At 41.8% G+C, this 27,130-nt stretch overlaps 1 protein-coding gene across 1 annotated transcript in view; it reads right to left on the bottom strand.

Annotated features, from left to right (window-relative positions):
- Positions 1–26,861, bottom strand: part of NHSL1 (NHS like 1) — a gene marked incomplete at its 5' end in the record, with an annotated part of 75,160 nt that extends 48,299 nt beyond the window's left edge. Inside the window, one exon of the mRNA XM_015421029.1 lies at positions 26,709–26,861. Coding sequence (XP_015276515.1) covers positions 26,709–26,861 — 153 coding nt within the window. The remainder of the gene's footprint in view (positions 1–26,708) is intronic.
- Between the last annotated feature and the right edge of the window lie 269 nt (positions 26,862–27,130).

Below are 27,130 nucleotides of genomic sequence, written 5' to 3'. Positions count from 1 at the left end.
CCACTTGCCCATCCTTGACAGATCCCTGTGGAGTGCCTCACAATCCTCACTGGTTTTCACCACCCTGAAAAACTTCGTATCATCCGCAAATTTAGCCACTTCACTGCTTACTCCCAACTCCAAATTATTAATGAACAAGTTCAAAAGCAGTGGACCAAGTACTGATCCCTGTGGTACCCCACTGCTTGCCACCCTTCACTGAGGAAACTTCCCATTTATACTCACTCTCTGTTTTCTATTAATTAGCCAGTTTTTGATCCATAAAAGGACTTGTCCTTTTATCCCATGGTTTTTGAGCTTACTTAGGAGCCTTTGATGAGGAATTTTATCAAAAGCTTTCTGGAAGTCAAGGTAAACAATATCTATTGGATCCCCCTTGTCCACATGTTTGTTCCCCCCCTCAAAGAACACTAACAGGTTAGTGAGACAAGATCTTCCCTTACAGAACCCATGCTGAGTCTGCCTCAATAGGTTTTGTTCATCTATGTGCCTACTAATTCTTTATTTAATAATGGTTTCCACCAATTTACCCAGTATCGACGTCAGACTGACTGACCTGTAATTTCCCGGCTCTCCTCTGGAACCCTTTTTAAAGATGGGAGTGACATTAGCTTACTTTGTTCATCCTCTTCTATGCCCCTTCCACCCTCCCCCCCCCAAAACAAACTGGTTGAAGCACTCAGACACATGCATCATGAGAATGACAGATAGGCATCCTTATTCTACTTGGTTTCTAATGAATTAAAAAATTAAAATTAAGAAAAGTAAGATATATCCCACCCTTGCTAGCTTTTACAGGGTCCCAAAAATGTGAACGATCCATTCAGATTTTAGATAGACAAATCTGATTTTTGGGGGGTGGTGGCGGTGGCTAGGGGGTTATGAGGAAGAGACAGGAGTTGTAAAGTACTTCACATCTTAAAAATGATGCACAGATGACAAGGAATAATGGCTAAACAAGTTAGCCATAATAAGTCAATGTGCTACAGAAGTGGAGGCCTCCCCACGCCTCAAAGACTACATGTCCCATCCTCCCCATTCACTCCCACTGGGTCTACTTTCTCAGCAGAGATGGCTAAAATGTGTTGCCAGTCTGTCTGGTAGGGAGCACAGCATTTCATCACAGCAGATGCAACCAAGGGAAATTCCCAACTTTAGCAACAGAAACTTTAGCTGAAACTTTTCTGTGTTCCGTAAAGCAGCAGGATATGAAGCCACCTTGGACCAAGAGGAAAGGGGAAATATAAATGTTTTAATAAATAAATAATAAAATTAATAAAATGACATCCTGCCTTCCCCTCACACGCATCAGACTAGGCAGAGAAGGCAGACTGCAACCCTGACTCGGAGGGAGAGTGTGAATGTATTGACTGGGGAGACAGATGGGGATGGGTGAAATGGTCTGGTCATTCTCTCTGCCAAAGGGCTGAATTCTGCCATCTGGGTGAAAGGTTTCTTCATTATATTGACATTTGAAGAACCAACTCAGCAAGCTCTTGTGTGCCGCCTCCCGGGAGCAGGAACTCCCCTGACTGCTGTATTGCTGATTGCTGGCCACTACCTTGATGATGTTGCAGTGACTCCAGAGGCAATGATGGCAAGGGATGGAGGGACAACCAGCTGTATGGTAGTTGTAAAGCCTCCCTCCAGTCTCTGTCACTCACCATTGTTGCCTCTGTAGTTGTGAAGGAGGCGGAGAGAGCAGAGGTTAGCAACCACAGCAGATTGCTGCACAGCGGTTAGGACCTCCCAGCACAAGGCCCAAGGCAGGTTTTCTAGTTGTCCCATTGTTAAGACCGCTAATGCTTCTAACCTTAACTGAGCACTGTGTGTGCATAAAGTGCCATCAAGTTGCAGCCAACTTACGGTGGCCCCAGAGGTTTTCAAGACAAGTGAGAAGCAGAGGTGGTTTCCATTGTTTGCCTCTACAGTCTTCCTTCTGAGGCATCCCATCCAAGTACTAACCCTGCTTAGCTTCTGAAATCTGATGAGATCTGGCTGTACCAGGCTGCCTTCCCTACTACTACCATAGCACTGGAAAGTAGCAACTGTGGCACTGATTTCTAAAAAGGGGTGCAAGGGAGAGCCTAATGTGGTGGAATTTATTAATATGGGACCAGGTTTCTGTCTAAATAACATTAATGAATCAATGCTAATAGATCTTTTCAGTATAGCTGATGTGACATTCTTGTAAACCAGGGTAGACTGGGTTCCTAGTGCCATTGGCCTTTGTGTGTTTAAAAGAATAGTTTATATTATTCTATGGTTATCATTTCATTCTCTGGCTCCCATAGGTCTCCACCATGTTCTTTTCGAGTGGAGGTCTGTAGTACATGAACTAGCGATAAGGTCCTCAAAACAGGAGTCGCAGCTGTGCGCAGCCAGGCCTTCAGGGTGACCATAGAACTGCCTCCACAGTTACCAGACCCATATTTATCCCTATCCCCAAAATCATACATTGGAATAAAATACCTTAACTTTAAACATAAGCTGATCGGATCTGAACTGGCCAAAACTGAGAGATCTTGGGACTGTTGTGGACAGAGATCTTGGGGCAGACAGCTCAATGAAAATGTCAACTCATGATGCAACAGCAGGGGGGGGGGAGAGAGGCAAACTGCATACTGGGAACTATTAGGAAAGGAGATGAACATAAAATGGCCCATATTGCATTGTTTTGCGTAACACTATCATGCTGCAACATTTGGAATATGTACATTTTGATCACTGCACCACTAAACGAACAAACAAACAATAAAATGCAGAGCTGGAAAGGTTATAGAAGAGGGCAATCGAGATGATTAAGGGGGCCGGAACAACTTTCTTCTCAGTTAAGAGAAAAGGCAAGTGAGATGGCACATGATAGAGGTTTATAACATTAAGCAGAGCACAGGATAGAGGTTTATAACATTAAGCAGGCCTGTCCCAAAGCACCACAAGCAATAGATTCAGTATATACAACGAAAGTACTTCATCACTTAAAGAGTGATTCTGTAGTAAAATTTGCTGCCAGCGGATGTAGTGATAGTTACTAACACAGAGTAGCTTTAAAAGAGGATTAGAAAGATTCATGGAGGCTAGGCTCTTTAACTATGAGGAAAGGTGGAGTATGTTTCAATTAATAAATAAAATGGCTGCTGGCCGTTTGGACTAAAGGGAACCTCCACATCCAGAAGTAATAAACCCCAGAACATCAATGCTACTAGGGCCTTGGTTGATATGCCCTGGTTGTTGGCTGTCCAAGATTATTGGTTGGCCACTGTGTGCAGCAGAAAGCTGGACTAAATGGCCCACAGTTGCCCCCCCAGTCAGAATAATGAGACAGACAACAGTTTGGAAGTAAACAAGGGCAACTTTATTAACTATTTAACATAACATTGCGGCAAGGGACCATCTAAGCGAGCACAGAACAGGCAAGGCAGGTGTCATTCACTTGACCAACCTCCTTGCCCTTTTCTTGGGCGGGTCACCCAGCTCCGGTCTTGAGCCATCGATCTGGCTCGCGACTGGCAGCCCAGCAAACTGGTCGCCACATAGGAGCGCCTACCCCTGAAGCCTGACAACTTGCAGAGAGGAGCATACCCTACGAGGTTCCCAGAGGAGGTGATCACCATTCCCCACCCTGGACCTGAAAATCCGAAGGGAGTTCCTGATGACCCCCTGTTCCCTAATGGGGAAATTGTCGTCAGGTGCTCACCGGTTCCGGTTTCTTGCCCGCACCAACCTGCTAAGTGACCAACCTACTTAACAGCTGACCACCACATCCAACACTTCAATCCACTGCTTCCAGTGCAGGGTAGGCGAAAACACCCCCACCCAATCTGCCAATTCCGGGTGGAAGTGAAAAATTCCTACCCGGCACCAGTAGGCGACCAGCAAAAGCCTGCACTAAGAACAGGGCGGGAGGGTGGGCGAGCACGAGTCTCCAATTGACAGGGCGGAAGCGGAGCCCGACAGTTTGCCAAGCCGGCTCCGCCCACCCTGTCCACATGATGACGCCGTGCGTCATGCTTCTGTTGCTGCCCCGGCTCCTCTGGGGCGGCAAAAAAGCCACCGGACCTTACCGGCTTTGCCGGGAGGCCAGGAACTCCAATCTGATCTAGCTAGGGTTGCCAGGTCCCTCTGGTGCAGGGTGGATCCCCCCCCCCAGTTTCTGACACTCCCCCTGGTGCTGGCCAGTGGGGGAGTGTTACCTCCCCAAACGTGACATACCTATGTCACCTGGAAGTGACACAGGCACATCAATACTCTGGTTTGGGGGCAAAACTCAATGGTAGAATTAGCTTCAAACCACAGTTTTACCCAAAAACCAGAGCATCGCCACTGATGTGCCAACATTACCCAGAGGAGATGTAGGCACAGCATGCTTCTTCCCTCCCCCTCCTGGAGTGTCCTGGTAAGTCTTCTGCCAGCTTGTCGTTAGGACCTGGCAACCCTAGATCTAGCAGATCACCTTTTATGTTGTAATGAAGACATAGGCACTGATAAGGCCATGGGCCACCTTACTCAAGTCATTTTTATGGGATCAATGGAAGTTCTGTAAGAGCAGTTATCACAGCTGAAACATTCCTATTGACTCAGCATCCTACCTCTGACATTTGGCTAGATTCAGGAATTTACAGGAATGCATATTATCTGGATTTCTGTGACAGAAATACTTGAACTATGAACGACCACCTCCACATTGCACTCAGAACACAGATAATGGAAATGAGTTAAGCTACTTCATTTTTTAAAAAGTGGTGAAGTGAGGTTTCTTGAACATTTATAAAACCATTCCTCCAGAATTTCAGATCCACATGACATCCAGGACTAAACAGTCAGCTGACTTGACTATAAGGAGGTACAGGAACCAGTGTGGGGCTGTGTGAATTTAAAGAGGATTTATTCACAACCTCCAGCATCTTTGGACTCTCATTTCTTTGACACAACTGCCATTTTTGGGAGAATTAACTTTTTGTGACTCTGAAATGACTGAATGAAAACAGCTGTTTAATCTCAATAGCCAGACTGTGTTTGTGTGTGTGCATGTGACATAAGTCCCTTCTCCAATCTTCCTGGACTTTAAGTACTGTGAACAGAATGGCTGGGGGAAGCTTAGCCAGAAAAGTCTATCAGAATTAAGATCCAAATTTTAAAGGGTTTTTTTCAAAGCACATACAGATAGCCAAGTGAGCAAAACTGGGGAAGAGAAACACAGAAGTTAGAAACAAAATAAAAGCACAGTTTCTACCTAATTCAAAACTCACAAGGAATCTGTTTTCACACCTCCTCTGTGTGGTGCATCATACACTTCAAATTTTGCTGCTGAAAGCTGACAAACCCCCGCATTTTACTAGTCTCTATTTCAAGGGTGTCAACGGAGGCAGGCAGTTCATCTTTGTCAATCAAAAATAGGGGGCTTAATCAAATGTTACCTCCAAAACTATCCAGACAAATGAACTATTTTCCCAGGATAATTTGGGTTTTGCACTCAGCAGTTTTGGGGATGGGGAGAATTAGAAGTGGAGTACAGAAATACTGGATGGACTTCAAAGAACTGCTGGGCAGCTGGGCATCAGAGGGGTCAAGTGGGGAGGAAATTATGCCAAAATGGGCCATCCAGTATAGGTAGTTTTTTTCTGTTGTTCCCCCTTGGAGAGGTACTTGTCAGGTTACTCTGCAAATCCTTAAGGCTTACATCACTTGTCTTGACTCATGAAATGTAGTTTTGGTCAAGTAAAACTCTAACAGCATAGGCATGTCTTGTAGCTGAACAGCCAAATGGTGGTCCAATCATCTCAATAACATCTTCTGCAAAATTTATAGACAGGCTACATGGGTATTGACAAACTTTACTTCACAGAAAAAGCCCCCAAAATCTTAAAAAAGAGAAAAGCTAAGTAAATGGGATGTAGGAATTATCATTGTTGTTGCATGCCCTTCTGAAGGAGGTTAAATATGAAAAATATGAAATGGCTAGCTTCACTAAATACTGGGCTTAACACAGGTTTTCACAGGGGGGACGGTGAAAGAGAGAGAGACAGAAGGAGGGAGAGGGGGAAAGATATATATATGAGAGCTCAGTTCAGATATTATGAGCTTTATTATTCAGATACTATGAGTTGGTTTATTCTTGAGCTCACACATTCCTTCCTCCTCCCCATGTGTGCAAAGTTGGTATTGAAGATTTCCAAGTTAGGGATTTCAGGATTTTTTTTTTAATATAATTTATTTTAGTTTTCCAAAATATACAGTCATTAATATCCATACAAATAACATTTGAGTCTAATACTGATCATTGTTTTTTAAACCATTCGTATACTCTCGACCATCGTTCCTGAAACACAGATATATCTTTACTATGTAACAGAGTAGTTAATCGATCCAATTCTGCTATATCCAACAATTTGTTTGTTGTAGAAAGATTTGTAGATTTCCAGTACTTTGCAACCAAAATTCTCGCTGATGTTACAATATATGTTAGCAGATAATTATCATTGAAATCTAAACCATTCGGTAACATATTTAACAAGTAAACTTCTGGCACTAATTCTAAATTAATTAATAACATATCCCATATTATTTTTTTAACCTCCTTCCAAAATTTGTTAGTTTTTTCACACCTCCACCACATATATAGAAAAGATCCCACATTATCCTTACATCTCCAACAATTTTTAGAATTATTAGGAGAACATTTGGCTGCCCTGTCTGGCGACTAGTACCATATATAAAACATTTTATAATATTTTCCTTATACAGTTGCTTTCAAAAATGTTATTGATTTCCATGTTTTAGACCAATCATCCATTTGTATGGAATGCCCTAAGTCTTGCATCCATTTTATCATTACCACCTTAACATTCTCCTCTTGCATAAGATCTTCCAAAAAGAAATTATATAGCTTTTGTATGGCCTTATCATCCGTGGATAACCAAAGTTCATCAAGTTCATTTCTACTCCCGTAAAATCCAATTGCTTTATCTTTAATAAATCTGGAATTCAACTGAACATTCTCCCACCATTTAAGCTTAATGTCATTTTGAAGAATATCCCTATTTCTGAGATTATTATTTTTATCTAACAATTTATCGTATGGTTGCTTTTTCTCATCTGTTATCAATGATGGTATTATGAAAGCTTCTAATGGCGATACCCATCTGGGAGTTTTGTCATAGAATCTCTCTCTTATCTTCTTCCACACACTGAACAATGAACCTCTGATAATGTGGTGATGAGAGTGTATTTTGTCTTTGTTATACCACACATAAGCATGTAATCCCATATATAAATCATGACATTCTAATTTTAGAATCCTTTGGTTTTCTAACGTTAGCCAATCTCTAATCCATGTTGTTGCTGCGGCTTGATAATAACAGTGTCAGTTTGGTAATCCTAGCCCTCCTTTTTCCTTTTTGTCCTGCAGTAATTTCCATTTTATACGAGCTTTTTTAGGATACCATATAAAATGTTTAATAATTTTATCCAGTTCTAAGAAATATCGATTGTTATTTAATATTGGGATATTTTGTGCCAAAAATAGAAAATATATTCATCTTTACCGCTGTGATCCTACCCATTAAAGAAAGTTGGAGGTCTTTCCATTTATTAAGAACTTTCTTTAGGTCCTGCAGCAGTTTATAATAATTATTTTCTTTTAACATACTATTTTTATTTGTCATTGTTATTCCTAAATATTTTATCTTATTCACCACTTCTATCTTAGTTCTATGTTGAATTTCCCCTATGATATCATGGGAGCAGTTCTTTGTTGATATTTTTTGTCTTCTGGATACTTATTTTCAATCCCGCTACTTCCCCATACTTCCGTATTTTGTTCAATAAGCATTTTGTTGATGTGAGAGGTTCTTCCAAAATAAATACCAGATCGTCTAGCTCTATTTTTTTTGTTGGTGTCTGGTTACCATCTGGGATTGCATGTATTTTTTGTATCTATTTCTTTTCTTCCATTCAATTCATTGTGCTTCATCTACTTCCTGAAGTTTACTTTCTTTTCCAGAGTCTCTTCCCTGCTTCTCTTCTTCCCCTTCTTCTTCTTCCGTATCCTCCATTCTATTCCAGCCTAACTCCTCACCAAATCTGTCTAGGAAGTTCTCTACCTTAAAGACAGAGTCAAGTCTTTGTCTCCTTCCCTTATATGTAAATAATACTCTTTCCGGAATCAGCCATCTGTAAAGAATTGCATTTTCTTGGAGAAGACGTTAACGTTGTATAATTTTGTCTTCTCTCTCTTATTCTCCAGGGGATTTCCTTTAAAAATTTAATCATAACACCTTTAATCATAACTTTATTTTCCCTGGACTCTCTAAGGATCCTGTCTCTTATCTCTTTTTTATAGAATTTGATTTGCACTTCTCGGGGAGTCTTATGTTTCTTAGTGTAAGCAGTGGAACTTCTGTACGCTGCTTCAATTTCTGGAAGTATTTCTTCTTTTGTACCAATATTTAATTGCGTTGTAAGGTTGCTCACCAGTTCTTCTTTTAAATTCTTATCAATAACTTCAGGAATGTTTTGACATCTAAGTATTAAGTTAGCTCTATCCATTTCAAGAATAACCAGAGTATCTTCCATTTTCTCATTTTTACTTTTCAGCTCTAATAGTTCTTGGTCAATGTTGTCAACTTTTTCCTCCAGTTTGGCAGTGGTTGACACTATTTTTGCAATTTCTGCTTTGTTTTCTGTTATATGTTTTTTCTATTTCTTCTGTTTCATTTTTAATCTGTGTTGAAATTTCCTCCATTTTTTGCCGAATAGATTCAATTTCTTTTTTAATGAGAGCAGGCATAGCCTGCCCCACGCAGTCCAGGATCAAAGCTTTAAGGTCCTTGATATTCATCTGTCCTACACTCATCTTTAAATATGGTGCAATACCTGCTTGACCTGGAGATGGTATAGAGCTTTCTCTAGATCCACTAGAACCTGATGCCATATATCAAACCTAGTTTAGTCTCAGACTCTTCTTAATATGTCTTAATATTTTAAGTACGCATTTATATTTTAAACCAGTTTTGTTAATATTAATTTACTGTATATAAATATAATTGTATTTTACTTCTTAAGTACACCATTTATAACTATCTTTTCTATCTTTAGTGCCTTTTTGGTATAGTTAATAGATCTCTGCCCCCTATACCTCCTATGCCTTCAAAAAGAATAATCTCGTCTCTGTCCCTTTAAATTCTCCGGAATGTCCTTTTCTTTACTGTCTCTTGCTGTTTGCTTGTCTGCAGGTCTTTAATATGATTTGTCTGAAGATCTCTCCACAGCTTGTCTGTAGGCCCTTTCTCGCCTCAGTCGCCCTTCCCTTGGGTCTTTCCTTGTCCGCATCACTCCAAATGATGTCACTGGAATATTGCTGCGATCAGCTGTGTCCTCCGCATCTACGCCTACACCCGAAGCTGCCTTTGCTCATTAAAGGGACCGTTGCACATAACAAGAAAGAACAAATAAAAAGAAGGAAGAAGAGATTATGTAGTTTCTGTGCCTACTAAGCAATTTAACCCAACCCCCCAAGCCCCTGCGAACAAGGTAACGCTATCCTGAGCTTAATTACACTGGCCGCTTCTCTGAACGTCTGCTCATATATGCCTGGGGGGTGGCTTCCCCCCCCCTTTTAAATTTCAATTCTAACTTCTGCTTTGTGGTCTTCGTAGGAGTTATTTGAATTTAAGAAAATACTCAGCTTTTAGTTGTTGGTTCCCACGTCGTTAGAGTTGTAGCTAAAGAAGACTCTTGGTGGTTCAGCTGGGTATGGCTCCCGCCGAGGAGGCGTTGATACACCTCGCCTGCATCCTCAAGTACTCTCTGCTTCTGAGACAAGCCTGTAAGCAGGAGGTTTGGCGATTCCCTCTGCTTTGGTTTAAGTCTCTTGCTGTTCTCCTCTCTCCGGGAGGAGATTTAGGCGTTGGAAATGCCTGGAAAGTAGTAGGCTAGATAGAACAGCACGCAGAGCTCCTCTGCATGTAACTGTCCTCGTCAGACCTGGAACCGGAACTCCTCAGGGGTTTCAGGATTCAAGTGAATAAGCAACATCACACCAAATAACGTTCAATGTAAACCAGAATATGGTTTAGGACCCTAGGAGTTCCCAGTTATCAGGATGGATACAAACACCAATTTATTAAGCTGCCTGTACTTTGGACACTGTAACAAATTGGACTTAGACTGAAAATTTACTAAGTGAGGAAGCCTTCAGTCACTACTGTTCACTCAAAGGGAAAAGGGAGGAAGAAGAGCACATACTTGAAAATAAACCAAGTTTGTGCTTGGCCTGAACAAGCTGTGATTAGCTTGTGATGGGGGGATGCAGCTGAACTGTAATGGTTCTTTTCATACGGAGGTCATGAAAGTACAGGAGTGATGCTTAAAATCTAGTCTTGCTCACCACAGGACACAGGGCAGACAAATGGCCTTGGAAAAACTCAGAAGATTAAGCAAAGCAGATATGATAATGCTTTTGTCCTGGTAGTGCTCTGCTAGTTCCCCAAGGGAGCACTGAAGCCCAACTCACCCCAGTGGCCTCTCCTGAATTTAGGTCAGGTGAAGCAGCATGGTGGCAGCAGGAAAAAGAAGACATGTAAACTGTAGCAGCCTGGGCAGGCATAGCACAACTATTGTCTGGGCTAGCCACTGGGAAAAAGTATTTTCACAGTCCTAAAAACACTTTCCTGGGAGTAAATCCCATTGAATAAAGTGGGTCTTCCTTCTGAGTAGACATGTTCAGGATTGCTCCTACATTGTTGGATTATTTCTTAGTTCATAGTCCACCTCTTGCACACATTTTTGTTATTGTTGCATTCAACTAGAACAATGTTGCAAGGCAATATATTGGAAGGCTTTTGGGTTCTTTCACTAGAAAGGCTGATGCTCAGAAGCTGTCTGGCCTACAGCATGTGACTCAAACACATTTTGTTCTTTTAATGTTTAAAAGGGCACAAAATTAACAGTTATCATAATGTCATTATAAAATCCACCATTAAGGCATATCGTAGAAGCACAAATGAACTGGAAACATATCTGGTTTTGACAGGTATCTGGAGTGTCAAAAGTTATTCCTTAAGGGTGACAGGTTAGACAAGAACAACACACCAAAATGCTGGGGAACGAGTTAACTAGCCACCACCAGTCCCTTTTACTAACCCTCCAATCAGACACCAACGGACAGAGTCTCCAGCCCTCCCAGGACTAAATCAAGAAGAAAAAGAAGAGATTGGATTTATATCCCGCCCTTCACTACCCAAAGAAGTCTCAGAGTGGCTTACAATCTCCTTTCCCTTCCCCTCCCCACAACAGACATCCTGTGAGCAATGCTCCCTCTAAGCTGTGGAGTCTTGTGAGCAAAAATTCTACTTTGTAAGCTACTGGCATTAAAGTTGTGAGTGAGCGATTTGGCTGCTGCATAAATTAGTTTGCTCTGGAGCCATCCTTCCTGAGCTAAGACAAAAATGTGTGGGCCAGAGGCTAAAAACTGAGCCAGCTCACACTCAGCTTAGAGGGGACACTGCCTGTGAAGTAGGTGGGGCTCAGAGAGCTCTTTTGAGAACTGCTCGTTAGAGAACAGCTCTGAAAGAATTTATGACTGACACAAGGTCACACCAGCAGCTGCATGTGGAGGAGTGGGGAATCAAACCCGGTTTTCCCAGATTAGAGTCTGCGCTCCTAACCACTACACCAAACTGGTTCTCAGCCCTGAAAAGTGGAACACTTGCAAGTTGAGTTCCACAAAACAATTACTCTGGGTAGTTGAAGCCAATATATGCCAAAAGTACGGGATTCAGACTGAAGCCCCAAAACCCAAAGAACACTACAAAATATAATGAATAAGGTTTATTAAAAGGAAAGTGCAGAGATACACAATACAAGAGCAGTGGATAACAATAATAAAACAATAAAAGCTAAATATCTAATTTAAGGCATTTTAGAAGCGTTGGTTCTCTAATCCAGATGTTACCTGACTAGTTTCAAGGTCCAAAGTCCCAGGCAGATGTTCCATCCAACAAGGCTCCCATCCTGGTCCAGAATAAAGAGTGGAAGATACAATCTAGCCAAAGAGTGGAAGATACAATCTAGCCCAAGTACACAGACTAGAATGGAAGGTCTTCCTGTATACCAAGCTTTCTGCATTGGCTTGATTCTAGTTGACCAATCACATGGTGGTGCTAGCCAGGTGACCCTAAGCAATCAGGCATTCTGCTAACAGGGGTCCTAACTAGGGGTGTGCAAGAAAAAGAATTCGTTTGACTTCAGATTCGGGTACTTTTGACCCAAAATATTCAGTATTCTAGCATATTCCCAAATACCAGTATAAAGGAGAAGGGATTTAAAGTTTAAATCCCTGCTGGGAGAGCTTAAACCACCCTGTAAAAGAAGCTGGTGATGGGATCTGTGCAGGTGGGGAGGGAAAGCCCTCCCCGCCGCACAGACCCAAATGCTTGGCAGGGCTTCTTTTGCAAGGTGGTTTAAACTGCCCTGCAGAAGAAGGTGGCCCCAGGATCTGCATGTGCAGGGAGGGCTCTCTCTCTCTCTCACACTCACTCACTCTGCACACAGGCCTGGATGGGAGAGGATCAGCTGGGGCGATGGGAACTCTGAGCTGCCACCACCCCAGCCAATCCTGGGCTTGCTCTTGCATCATGACTTAAACTGAGCTGCAAGAGGAGCCAGCCAGCCCTTCCCTTCCCTCTGGAATCAGACCACAGCTGTGGCATGACTCCAGGGAGGGGATGGAAGGGGTTTAACTTTAATCCCCTTCCTATCTCTCTGGAGTCATGCTGCAGCTGTGGCTGAACTCTGGGAGGGGAGGGGTTTAAACGTTAAACTCCTTCACTCGCCACACCTGAGTAAAAGCTGAATAACCTCTCTGATCTGTATTTGGCTGAATAAATACCCCCAAAACACTGAGAAGGTATTTTTGGGGTATTTATTCAGCTTGGTATTTACTGAGTGCACACCCCTAGTCCTAACCAACCAATGGGATGGGACCTGACAACCCAAACCAATGTTTCTAAAAAGCCAAGAGTCTGCTAGGCAAGTCTGTTTCTTGACATGGAATACAAAATCATGTTTAAAGAGTATTCTAATACAGATTCTGATACAGGTCCCAATTCCATTTCATTATCTAAATAAGGCAAGCATGAGTCAACAAACTGTGCAATAAGGCATTCAACTAGAAAAGGACCTATTTCTGCAGATAAACATTTCAGTGTTATAATCAGACACAGATTACCATAAGGGCTGCTCCATGGCAAGCTTAGTAAATTCCCAAAGAAGCTGCACAAAAACACCACTGCAGCTCCTGCGCCATTGCTGAAAAATCAGTCCATACAGTATACAGAGCAGGTTCATGAACTTTACCCACAATACAGTGTAGTTCAATTTTGAAAAGAGTACTCTTCTTACTTTTTGTTTGTTTGTTTGTTTTTTACTGAGTCAGGAATTCTAACATATGTACTGCCAAAGCAGATTAATTTAAATATGTTTGGTTTAACAGAATCTAGCTGATTTGGCTAATACTGGTCTAACAGAAACTACTCCCCTTCTATCACTAAATCCCCTAAACAACAGAAGGCTGATTATCCACACAACTCTGTTTTATGGTCACGTTTAATAGGGATAACACAACCTTATGTACTAATTCAGCAAACCAGCCATGAATTGAAGGAGCAATGCACACATTTAGGAAGTAAACATGCAGTTTGGGTGTTTTTCTTCTGTTTGGGGGGGGGGGATCAGAGCTGAAATGTTAAGCTATTACTCATCTTCCAAAGTAGTCTGCAGAGAAAGCTCAGAGCATACATTTCAATCGTTCTCTGCATCACCATTACAATTCTTGAGATGCAACAACTCTAGATTTACAATCAAAGAGAGAGATTCCTAGCGATTTTCACTGTCCAAGTAGAAGGAAAAGGGTAAAGGTATGCTTTACAGATCCTTTTTTTTCTGGACAAACTGCTGGGATGCATGTGAAGAGACTGTGGGGTGTGCTTTGGAAAATGACAGACAGCACAAGGTCTCTTTATGAAATACCTTATAGTTTAAATAAGTTACACTGCCATCAGAGCTACTCTCCAAACTTCTCCACTTCCCAGCTCAGAGACAATATTAGACCAGAGCGTAGCTCAATCATACTACATAGATTTTCGTGGATTACATCACCATAGGTAGGGAAGTGGATTTATTGTTTTTAAATCTTGTTTTTCACCCTAACGGTAGCTTACAACAATATTAGAATACAATTAATACAATAAAATAATTAAAATGTTAGGCACTAAAAGAACGTCAAAGAGCATAGGGTTGAGAGATAAAGAGATCTAAATTCATTGCCCAGAAACATCTACATTTCCTAAAGCCAGGGGAAATAATTATAATAGGCTTTAGCATGTTTCTTAGAAGAGTCATATGGAGTATCATAGTGTATTGTCTCTATCTCCATGTCATAAAATTGGCTGGGGTCACTAGCACAAAGCAACATAATAAGATATAAAAGAGTTAGTTACACTATATAAGGAACAGGAGGGGCTGTGGCTCAGTGGTACAACCTCTGCTTTGCATACAGGAGGTCTCAGGTTCAATCCCTGGCATCTCCAGTTGAAAAGGCCAGGTGATATAAGAGACCCTGAGTCCTCGGAGAGTCACTGCCAGTCTGAGTAGCCAGTACTGACCTTGATGGATCAAAGCCGGTCTGATTCAGCGTAAGACAGCTTCATGCATTCATAAGGAATAGCGAGGAAATAAATTTGCTCCTGTAGTGTTTAGTTAAGTTCTATGTTTGGCAAAGAACTGTTTTTCTGTGTACTACTGTGTCTATCAGTGTTGCTGAGACCTGTGTTTCAATACACAAATCAGGAAACTTTGTAGAGTAAACAATCACAGATTGGCGTCCTGTGGCATCATGGCATTATTTCTGGCCACATAACTGGAAGCAACATCACAGTGTCTCCAGCTGCTCCAGGTTTCACTCAAAACTTTATGGTAAAGTCATAGAGTTTCAGATGAATGTTAGAATATCCAGCAATGGGATGATGTCACTTCTGGTGTGGCCAGAAATGACACCTGATATTGTGGAATGTCGTTCTGGTCCCTGTCTTCTTCCCCTACCCCTCCCTAGAGTGAGGGTGGGCAACAGGGGACAGAAGCTGGTGTTCTCTCGCCTTGAAAATGGCAACCCTACCTCAGAGAGTTTTTTTTAAAAAAATCACTGACACTTATGCAATGTTATGGTTATTGCCAAACTTATTTTGACTGAAGCTGAAATGTATAGATTTGTATAAGGCATGTGCAAATGCAGACAAATTTTGACCTTTTGGGGTCTGTTTCAAAAACAGCAATTCAGAGCCAGACATAGGATAGAAAGCCTTTTCTTTTCTTTCAGCTTGCAAAATGCAGAGATAAGTAGGCATGACTGAAGCAATCATGCTTTATCACCCTTAAGTCTACTAAGATTACATCCCCGTAGAAATCCAAATTAGCCCCAGACAAATGGAGATAATCATGCTGAGCACTCTCGAGTGACATGCTGTTAACAAATATCATTTGCAGTGGCTGTTTCTGCTTCATGCTACTGGAAAGCCTGTTCAGTTCTTGAATCATGCCGATAGTGGCTTTTCAGCTACTTTGTTGAAATTCTCTGGTTGCAAGAATGAGATAAAGGAAGTGTTTAAATATGGTAATATATTGTACTTTCAGCTGGGATTCCTAAACTAAGGTGTTTGTTATCCTCTGTAATCTCTGGACCGTTTATTTTAAGAGTTAAAACAGGCTGTCTCTAATTGCCATAAAAGAAATAAAGTGTCACATTACAACTGATTTCTGACACAAAAATACTCACATTTATATCAGCGGCTCTTAGATATAGTGTAGAAATGGAACAGTACCAAGAGCTGAAAGATTCACTGAAAGTAATATACATACAAGGCCGGTACCATTTCTCTTAACAGAGATACATATGCTTATATTAATGAGGCTTTCCAAACGTTGACTAATGTAAAAACTTGATATGTATTCAGGCCACAATTCTATACACCCTTATTAGGAAGTAAAATAGATCGGGTTGTGGTCCTTAAAAGGGGGTTGATTCAATGAACACCTCTGGTTAATGATTGTAAAATCTCTATATCTGTATATAAAAAACAGTGCATGTAGATACATGCGTTATTCTAAGCCTATCGGTACGGTCTCAAATTGCCCTGATGTTGCTTTTTCAGGATAATGCACATATTACATATTAAAATCATGTTATAATATTAGCCCATATTTCAAGACTATATTGTAAAATATTCTGCCATGTTTTGGATATGGTTCATGCAATCCTTTTCTGCTCGCTCAAACTCCTCTACCCACCCTCCTCAAGCATGTACTTGTGTGCGCAACCATTATAATGAAAGTGGGAAGTAACAGAACATGAAACTTCTACTCAGAAACTAATTTTTAAAATTCACATTTAGTTGAGAGCAACGGTCTCTAAGTGTTTCTTTACTATTGTATGACCTTCATTGCCTATGCTTATAATGAACTGCCCCTCTCAGATGCCTTACAATCAGCATCAAACCACTCCTCTCAACTCAGAAACATATTTTGGACATGCTGATTATGCAGGTTGCCCCAGGCAAGACCCATAACTGTCCACATTATATGATTGCTCATATACTGCTTTAGCAAATACTTGGGGATGCCTGAGAGAACTCAACTAAATGAAGGAAAAATCCTCTGAACTAAACCTACAAGACTTTGAAAAACAGCAAATACATTAGAAAAGAAGGGGGGTAGGAACAGACCTTGCCACCCACTGAAAACAGAAGAAAAAAAAATGAGGAAAAATGGGTATTCTTTAAAAGCGCGTGATGTGGATGCCCCAAGCTAGGCCTATCTTGTCAGATCTTGGCCCTGGTTAGTACTTAGATGGGAGACCACCAAGGAAGACCTGGGTTGCTATGCAGATGAAGGCAATGGCAAACCATCTGTGTTCGTCTCTTGTGTTCAAAACCCTTCAGAGTCACTGTAAGTAAGTCTGCTGCAACTTGATGGTCACCGTCTTTCACTCTTAAAAAGCAATGACCTATATAAAACTAGCAGTATCACGAAGTCAACAAAAATATATAAAACATTCCTTGTGTCAGAATAAAACAAGCATTTCAACAATGATTTCAACGATGGTTCTTTATCTCCAAATAACAATGCAAAGTATTTCCGTGTCAAAGAATGTGCGAATATGGATATAAACTGCTTTGGAGCTCAAAGGAGACTTCGTCCTCCCTTTTTCACCAGATGAAAAGCTGATTGGATCCAAGCCATTGAACTGTAAACTTCAAAAGAATCTACTATTGCTTCCAGAACTGTATTACTACCTCTGCTCCTTTTGTATTAGAAGGCTGCTTGTATCAGAGAAGAGTAGAGATATACGTAAGGGTGCATTCCACAAAAGCAGATCTTGCACATGTTTGCATTTTTTGTAAAGTACACCACTTTTCCATGCCTGAGTTTATATTTCAGTAGCGCAAAACTAGCGACCCTACATAGGGAGGGGAAATGGCAATTATTTGGCATAGAATGTTCAGTCTAATTTTGAAGTTTATTAAGAACAGAAAAGGAACAAGGAAAAGGAGTATGGGGGGAAAAACAACATTTTGGGCTAATGTATGATTATGACTCCTGCCCAATGGTGTGAGCAAAAGAAAAATAAGCTAGTATTCACTGACAAATTTCCACTGTCTTACTGATACTTCTGAGGGGTTTTAGAAGGGGATGGGGAGAGGAGTCTGCATTGTGTCAAAGCCAAAACATTTCTTCTAAAATCAGGTGGGGCTTGTGCTGGACATTTGAGGGAGCTGACAAAGTACGTACCTCATTTAGGAAAAGACCAGGTAGAACTAGTATGGGCAATCAAATATTGATCCCCTTGGCACTAGAGCGTGCATGGATTCAAGTAGCTTGCAATGCTTTGCCTGTCAGTAAGAACGCTTATTTTTGCTTCTGCTTGGGTATTGCCCAGAAGTGGCATCCGCTTCTGGCCTCATAGATCCAGGGCACCACACCAGCTGCTACTGCTCTTAGTGTAGCATATGAAACCCACCTTGTTTCAAACATGGAGTTATAAGTACACTAGTTCATTATTCCTTATGAAAAAATTAACATGTAATGAACACAAATGGTAATCTTTTCTATAGTTTCACGCCCACTAGTGTGGAGTTATACTAAACTCTGAAGCTTGCATTCTCTATTGCTTCAGCAGAGCCCATATATCAGAATGGAATGTACAATTGTTTTGCATAAATGAGATTCTTCCTGGTTCTCCACACAGTCCTTCAGAGAAGCAGTTGAAAGATGGAGAGCTGCCAAACCCAGCAACAGATGGACTGTGAATGGATTCAAGAAGTTAAAAACAGAATAAAGGGATATAGCTGCCAGCTTGTCTGCTAAAAAAAAAAAAGAATCTTGATTTTATTTCCTGATGTGGAAACAAGGTGGCCTAGCTGAAGGATAAAGCAGACAGCTAGTTTTTGACTTTTTGATGAATCCCAATATTTTAAATTATCAGAAAGCTTGTATCTCAACACTGTAAACCTGAAGCTAAAACAGTTGCTCATATTCCATGGTACCCCCCATTGCTTAGCAGACCTATGATTACAATTAATACATTAATCTTCTCAGTTGAATTAACCACCAGTGGGGGTGACCCACAGAAGAAGGAGGAAGAGGAGATTCAATTTATACCCCGCCCTTCACTCGGAGTCTCAGAGCGACTTACAAACTCCTTTCCCTTCCCCTCCCCACAACAGACACCCTGTGAGGTAGGTGAGGCTGAGAGAGCTCTGACAGGACTGTCCTTGAGATAACAACTCTGACAGAACTATGGCTTGCCCAAAGACATCCAGCAGCTGCAAGTGGAGGAGTGAGGAATCAAACCCGGTTCTCCCAGAGTAGAGTCCACGCACTTAACCACTATACCATACTGGCTCTCCTTTATCTACATACTGATCAAATGGAAACACATTTTTTTAAAAACACCCTGAAAAAATATGTAGGGAAGGTCCAAATTATTTGGTCGTCTCTTTTATTTTATCAGGTGCCTTTGGCATTTAATGCAAGGATTTAAATCTTTGTTGATTTAAGCTGCTTCTGAATGAGGTGGATATAAGAAAATCTTAGCCGTAAATTTCCAGCAATAACCCCATATACTAGTCTCCTGCAGCAACAAATGCAATGTATATGTACACACTGACAAAGCAGAATTAATACTACTGAAACATATAAACTCCCCCCTTGTTTCTGTTGCCAATCTATACACAAGCAGGACAGATAATGGGCATCTTTGTTCAAGGTTTCTTTGTCATATTTAAAAATAAAACTGTATTCAAGGTTGTTAGCACAGAAATTAAAAACCCAGCAAATGAGTGATACATTTTAAAGGAAATATATTTTGTAATCTTTATTTTATTTATTCACAACATTTTTATGACACCTTTCTACCTAATCAGGGTCCTAAAGGTACTCGCTTTGATATATAAAGTTTAGTGCTTAATTTGTCATAAGGTTTTTATAGTTTACCTTTCTGTATCTGCCCAGATTCCAGTGAAATCGGCGACAGATTGAAGGAGGCATAGATGAGATAAAACAAGGAAGGGAATGGCCAAAAAGGTGAAAGACCGAATTAGACCTGGCAAACTAGGGCTGAACTAGACATGATAGCGTGCATGGGTCTGACCTGAGGATTTATTTTAAAGCGACTGTAAAATGCCACAAGCATCATGGAGGGATGAGGGGCTCTTGGCCCCCCCACCCCCAGCACTTTTTCAGGTGCTGAATTGGCTGTGTGTGAACATACACACACATACATACAAACACGACTGTGTGTGGCCTAGAATCTTACATCACCTATTCTGTTTGGATTATTTTTAGGAGGGTTTATTGCTTGTCGATATGTCTCCCTGTAGTTCCCTCACTTCACAGAACTGGAAAATGGTACACAGAACACATTCATTTCCAGGGTCCAGGTACGACTCCTGACACTCTTTATTGTACTCTCTAGTAAAGTCACAACTTGCTTTGGTGTTGCTTAAGATTATGCCACAAGTCTGAACTAAAACCAGAGCAGCATCAGTCTGGAAAAGGGAGGAGTAAGAATTATGTACTCAGAAGTTATAAGACAACGAGCCTGTCTTCAGTTTTATCAATCACAGCTATCTAACCATGTAGCTAAAATGAATTAAGCAAAACTATTCCAACTAAACTTATACTTCATAAACTGTTAAAGGCAGCCTTCATTCTATGTTGAGAGCCTGTGGCTCAATATACCCACTTTACATAGAGAATGTCCTAGGTTCAGTCCCTGGCATCTCCAGATAAAGGAATCAGGTAGTTGGTAATATGAAGGACCTCTAGCTGAGACCCTGCAAGCAAAACTGACCTTGATAAAAGGCAGTTTCATATGTTCAATGCTTCTCTCTAATTTTCATCTTTGATAGTACGCTACAGTGTCATCCTAAACAGAACAAGTTTGAGTCCAGTGGCACCTTTAAGACGAACAAAGTTTAACTTGGTAGATATTTAAAGTGTCCATGCACATGAAAGCTTATGCCCAGAATTAAACTGTATTCATCTTAAAGGTGCCACTGGACTCAAACGTTGTTCTGTTGCTTCCGACCAACATGGCTACCCACCTGAATCTATAATAAACAGAGTTACACAATTTCTAAACCCACTGAAGTTAATAGGACATGAAGGGTGAAACTCTGCTTAGGATGGCACTGTTAGGTTCCTATTTTTGAGATATTGTCTTTATACAGAATTTTCATCTTTGATAGTATGCTACAGTGTCATCCTAAACAAAACAAAGTTTGCGTCCAGTGGCACCTTTAAGACGAACAAAGTTTAACTCGGTAGAGATCTAAAGTGTCCATGCACACGAAAGCTTATGCCCAGAATTAAACTTTATTCATCTTAAAGGTGCCACTGGACTCAAACTTTGTTCTGTTGCTTACGACCAACATGGCTACCCGCCTGAATCTATAATAAACAGAGTTATACATTTCTAAACCCACTGAAGTTAACAGGACATGAAGGGTGAACACTGCAACCCTAGAGTTGGATTTGACTAGCTTTCGAGCAAAGGAACCTTTACCTTTACCTTTATACAGTAAGGACAGTTAGATTTATATTACACACAACAGAAATAAATGCCAAGAAATAGATTAACCTCAGTTTTTAAAGCAAATTTCTTGACTATTTCCTGAACAGCTTACACCTGTTCATCTTCCTACTGTTCAGTGCTAGATATGTTTTAAGGTTACACACATAGAAAGGAAAAGAATTAAGCAATGAGAACCAAAGATGCAAGGACAGTAGAATATTTAAAACGACAGCAAAAGAGAAAACAATAAATATGTATTACTGAAAAGCTAGTGTGAGTTTATACTCACAGTAAGACATTTCATTTTTGGGCTCCCGCATTCCCAGCAAGCCTGGGATTTGCCTGGCTTGAATATGATGAGGGCTTTCGCATGAGGGCTGCAATGAATCTAGCTTTGAGGTAGGATCAGATCCACCCTCCCTCACCTGTGGCTTCAATCTATGTCATTCTCCTGGCCATCTGGAGGTGTGCATTCAGACAGTGGCCATGTGGTTCACAGACTGCAAGGGCAGCCTAGTGCCAGGTCCCAGATGGGGCAGGCCACGCAGAAACGCCCACTTTGTTGGGAATTCACCTCGCAAGGTACCTGTAGCAGGAAGGTTTGTTCCTTTTGGAATGAATGCCCACTGTGTGCAGGTCCCCATGCATTCTCAGGCTGCCCCAAAGCAAGGGCTTGTCCGGGAGCGGGTGTGTGTGTGTGGAAGAAACGCGCGGCAGGTGGAGCGGGCCACAACACTGCTACTGACAAAGGGCCCCAGTCCAATTAGAGTGGAGGTGTTAGCGCACATGTTATGAGATTACCCCAAATTATGGGATGGCGGTTACCTGTTAGAAGGGTTTGCATTGGTTTTAAGATACCTTACCAGGGTGACAGGAGGCCATATTGGGCTCCTACTCTGAGGTCTATTAAAGGACTGGAGGAAGTGACCCATTGGGAGGCGGCAGCAGCATTTGAAGAAAACTCCTGCTTTTAATTAAGGATTTTCTAAGTTTTACAACATTTTATCTGTTTTTTTTAAAAGTCAGCCAGACATAAGATCTTCCTGCAGAACTCCCAGACTGCTGGTCTTCAACAAACTGACTGGAGAAAGTAGTGCATCAAAAAATCACTAAGGAATGTAAAGAAGGGAGAGTTTTAGGTCCATTCTCTTCACCTCCAGTACCCAATTTAAGAGTGTCCCCATTGGGAGTGGTACCTAAGAAAGCCATAGGAGAGTACCAACTCATCCACCATTTATCCTACCCTCAGGGTGGCTCGGTGAATGACGCGATACATGAAGAACTATGTTCAGTTAGGTACACTTCCTTTGATCAGGCTATGCAGGTTGTGCAAAGTTGTGGATGTGGGGCTGTTGGTCACTGGATAGTTTTATGTGGTTTTTATGTCTCTGGGCTTGTTTTAATGGCTAATGATTTTCATTTTGATAATTTATTATTATAACTGTAAACTGCCTAGAGCAGAACTCTGAAGGGGTGGCCAGAAGGTCCTAAATAAATAGAACATACTGGTCATCCCAAGTCATTCTTTAATAAAACAAAAGATTGAAAAATGCACGACATTTTCATATCAACTCTGTGAGAATTTTATGTATTTATTTAAGATATTTCTATGTCATCTTTTCAGAGTTCTGCTCAAGGAAAAACAATGTAACGATATAAAACAAGCCATTAAAAGCAAGCCATTGGACAAAATCCATGTCAAAACTACCAATAAAGCAGAAGCACACTTGTAAAAAAGCTGGGAAGATAAAAACTCTAATTAAAAGCCTGGGTTAAAAATATGTTTTAGCCTAGAACCTGAAAGAAAGTAAAATAGGTGTCAGGCAAGCTTCCGCGGGAGGGAGTTTCAGAGGGAAGGCAGTACCACTGAAAGTGCCACGTCTCGTCACCAACGACCTACCCTCTGAAGGTGGGGGCACAGGGAGCAGTCCTTGAGAGGCAGATCTTAACTGACAGGCTGGGGGAGGCTATTAACAGACAAGAGTAACAATCAGATATAAATATTTTCTTGCTCCTCCCAACAATTAAACGTTTCTACTCTTGTATTAAAGGGAAAGTATTAGGTTGGGAGGGTTTACAGAGGATGGAAGCCATATATATCAAGAACAAATTCAAGAAACCATGATATATCTTCTGGATTTCCAAATAGTTATTTGACAAACATCATCAATGTTGCTCTATTAAATTGTTTCTTGCAATTTTTGTGGGTAGCTGGATTTTATAACACCTGGTTTGAATTATTTTACCAGCAATATTGCTAGCAAGTTGCCAGCTCTACGAACAAAAGAGAAAGTGGTCTTTACCTTGTCCTTCCTATCAATGCAGACTAGGAGTGTGCGCTTGGCATATACCGAACCAAATAAATACCCACAAAATACCTTATTGTTATTTTTTGCGTAATTATTCAGCAGAAACAGATTCTCTAATCTGATTCGGCTACTGATATAGCTGGCCCGAATAAAAGCAAAATAAATAAATAAATCAGTTTTTATTTGGGTTAGTTAAGTGATGGGAAGTTCACCCACTTCTGGGTGAGTGCTTCTGTGCCTACTAGTCCTTAAAACTAGTTAGTTTTACCCCCCCCCCAACTTTCCAAGCTGAGGGGAGTAAAACTGACCAGTTTAATGGCTCTCAGGCATTTCAGCCTAATAGCGGGGCAGGTGTGCCTGCCCCACTGTCAGGCTGAAATTTCTGCGAGCCATTTAATCCATTTGTTTCACTGCCCCCCGCTATAAAGCAGGGGACAGGTAAAGGAAGAGTTAAATGGCTGAAGCCATTTCAAACCTCTGTTTTCCTCTCCTCTGTTTGAGAAGGGAGGGAAGTGAAAGGGAGGTCAGAAATGGCTTGTGGCCATTCAGACTGAACAGTGCAGTGGGTCAGCCTATCAGCTGTTTGATTTAAATGGCCACAAGCCATTTCAGATCTCCTTTTCCAGGTCTGAAATGGCTTGTGGCCATTTAAATCAAACAGCTGACAGGCTAACCTGCCACGCTGTTTGAGTTAAATGGACACAAACCATTTCACACCTCCCTACCCCTTCTCCATTTCCAAACAGCTGATGGGCTGTCCCACCATGCTATTCAGTCTGAATGGCCGCAAGCCATTTCAGATCTCCCTTTCCCCCTCTCCATTTGGAAATGGAGGGGAGGGATATACAGATGTGCATTCAGTTCGGATGAACCAAAAAACAAACCAAATAATATCTGTTCGGTATTATTTGGGCATGCCGAAAGCTGAATCAGATTCCCTAATCTGATTCAGCTGGCCAAACAGGGATTCCCCAAATGGATGCCATATATTCGGCATCAATTCGGGGAATCCCTTTGCTGGGCAGGGAAGGGAACTTGCTTCAGGGGCTCATGCTGCCTCAGCAGAGTGACTCCCCAGCCATGGGAAGTCACTCCCTGCTGCAAAGGTGCACAAAGCCCCAGAAGCAAGGGAAAGTGTTTTAAATTTAAACACTTTCCCTTTCCCGCCCGCTCCTTCCAGGCCTTCCCCGGCCTTGGCGGGTGGACCAGGGAAGGGGGGGGGCTCACTCCAGGCCTTCCCTGGCTCGTCCGCTTCACCAGACAGGCAGGGGGAGACACAGGGAGGCATTTAAAATGCCTCACCACTCCTTCCAGGCCTTCCCCGGCTCATCCAGGGAAGGCACCAGGGGCTCACTCCAGGCCTTCCCAAGTCGGGGAAGGCACGGGGAGGCATATTAAATACCCCCCAAGTAGCTAGCTCGCTTGGGTGGCAGTGGGCCAGGGGGGATTTAAACTTTAAACCTCTCTGGAGTCTCTTCATTGTGATAGGAAATCCCCCCTTCAAGGGGGGGATTATTATACCCTATGGGGACAGTCCCCATAGGGTATAATTGAGCTGAATAAATTCAGCTAGTCCAATAATTCCCCATACCAATACTGGGATTTGGGAATATCGGCAAATACTGAAAATGTTCAGGTTCAGTAAATCTGAACCAAAAAAAAAACCCTAAACAAATTTGGTGCACACCCCTAGGAGGGAAAGGGAGGTTTGAAATGGCTTGCAGCCATTCAGACCAAACAACGCAGCAGGTCAGCCCCTCAGCTGCTCAGTTTAAATGACCACAAGCCATTTCAGACCTCCCTTTCCCTCCCCTCCATTTGAAAATGAAGGGGGATAAAGGGAGGTCTGAAATGGCTTGTGGTTTGGTAATGGGGGGGGGAGGTCTGAAATGGTTTGCAGCCATTCAGACCAGACAGCCTGGTGGGTCAGCCCATCAGCTGTTAAATTTAAATGGCCACAAGCCATTTCAGACCTCCCTTCCCTCCCTCCATTTCCAAACGGAGAGGGGGAAAAGGGAGGTCTGAAATGGCTCGTAACCTTTTAAACCTAACAGCTGATTGTTGGGTCCACCAGCACTCTCTTTCGCTTCCCCCTTACAAAGGAGGGGGGGAACGAAATAGAGTGGTGAAATGGCTGCTACTGCTAGCCACTATAAACCAAATAATCTGAGTTTCCCAAATACTTCCTGAATCCAAATATCATACCGATATTTCGATTTGGGAATATTGGCAAATACCGATATTTTCTGGGTTCAATAAACACGAAAAATACCAAATTATTTTTTGCACACCCCTACTGTAGACTACTGCCGATGTGTTTATGAGCGTTCCCTGTTCTCCCGGAATAAATTCTGTGGGTAGCAGCAGTAGGAGGCAATTTTGCTAACATTGCTCCACTCATAATACTATGTATCCAACTCACAGAGTTTTGAAAAGGGCTCAGCAGATAGGAAAAAACTCTTATGTGTTTTATTGGCTTTATTTATGTATATAGGTATACATACTCTGTCTGTGTGTGTGTGTGTACATACTCGGTCCCCATGCTAACAAAGTGCTCTGATTGCTAGACAGTTAGTTGGAGGGGGAGAAAGAAATGGGCAGAGTTCTTAAGCATCACTGGTCCAAAACATGGCAGTCAGGCAACTGATACGGATGGATTCAGGGACGGTAGCACCCCTGTGCTGAAAGGGGTCTGCACTGGCTAGTCATCTGTTTCAGGGCACAATTCCATGTACTGATTCTTACCCTTTAAGCTCTAAATGAGACCAAGGTATGGGAAGGACCATCTCCCTCTTGTACTTTTCAGTCTGTAGTTAAGATCCTCTCTCCAAGGTCTGCTTGCTGTGCCCCTGCCTGCAGATATGAGGTTGGTAGCTACAACAGACAAGGCTTTTTCAGTGGTGGCAGCTTGTCTTAGGATGCCCTCTCACTTGAGTGCAAGACCAAAAACATTTATTTCTACCCAGGCTTTAACTGTGCTGTTCATCTTTATAGTGCTTCTAGTCTGAGAAGTGTTTTATGAATACTCAGTTTTACCTGCAGAATAGTGTAATGATGCTTTAATGTCCTGGTTTCATGGACTGTTTTATGCTGTAGGTTTTATGATTTTATTTTATGGTTTACTTTGTGACCTGCCTCTGGAAAGGTGGCATATGAAACTAAAAATATAAATGATACCCACTTACAAATGACAAAAAAAAATTCTCATAGTATATTGCTGCTCACATGGCATTCTTGGTGTTTTAACCATAATGTTGCTGGCGACACCCTACCTCTTAGTACTGATTTCAGATTCAGCTTGGCTTGACGGTGCAGATCTTCCACGCATGGTGGTCTTGTGGAGGGTAGAAACACATTCTCCTGCTGATGCCAGGGGGCAGTGTAATGGACCGTCCATCTACTCTCTTCATCTAGATTGGAGACAGCTGTAAAACAGAAAGGCAGAGACTTTAATGTTGTGATTAAACTCAGTTGTGGCAGCGCTTCAAAAACTGTCAAAGTAACTAATCAGCTTGTGGAAATGTAAGAAAACACAGACGCTGTATCCCATTATCTGTATGTCAGCACATTTTAAAAGTGCGGGCACCAGTCCTAGATACAACACATTAGCCATCATCACTGAACAAGTCGTAGCCTTCTGCCTTCAACTGCAAAACTTGGTCACAGCTAGGCACCAGTCCCACCTGGGCTTCTA

This window comes from Gekko japonicus, unplaced genomic scaffold (assembly GCF_001447785.1).
Source record: "Gekko japonicus isolate JY-2015 unplaced genomic scaffold, Gekko_japonicus_V1.1 scaffold4585, whole genome shotgun sequence".
NCBI classification, from domain to species: domain Eukaryota; kingdom Metazoa; phylum Chordata; class Lepidosauria; order Squamata; family Gekkonidae; genus Gekko; species Gekko japonicus.
Note: the sequence above shows the minus strand (reverse complement) of the source record. Positions and strands in the feature narration are given on the sequence as shown.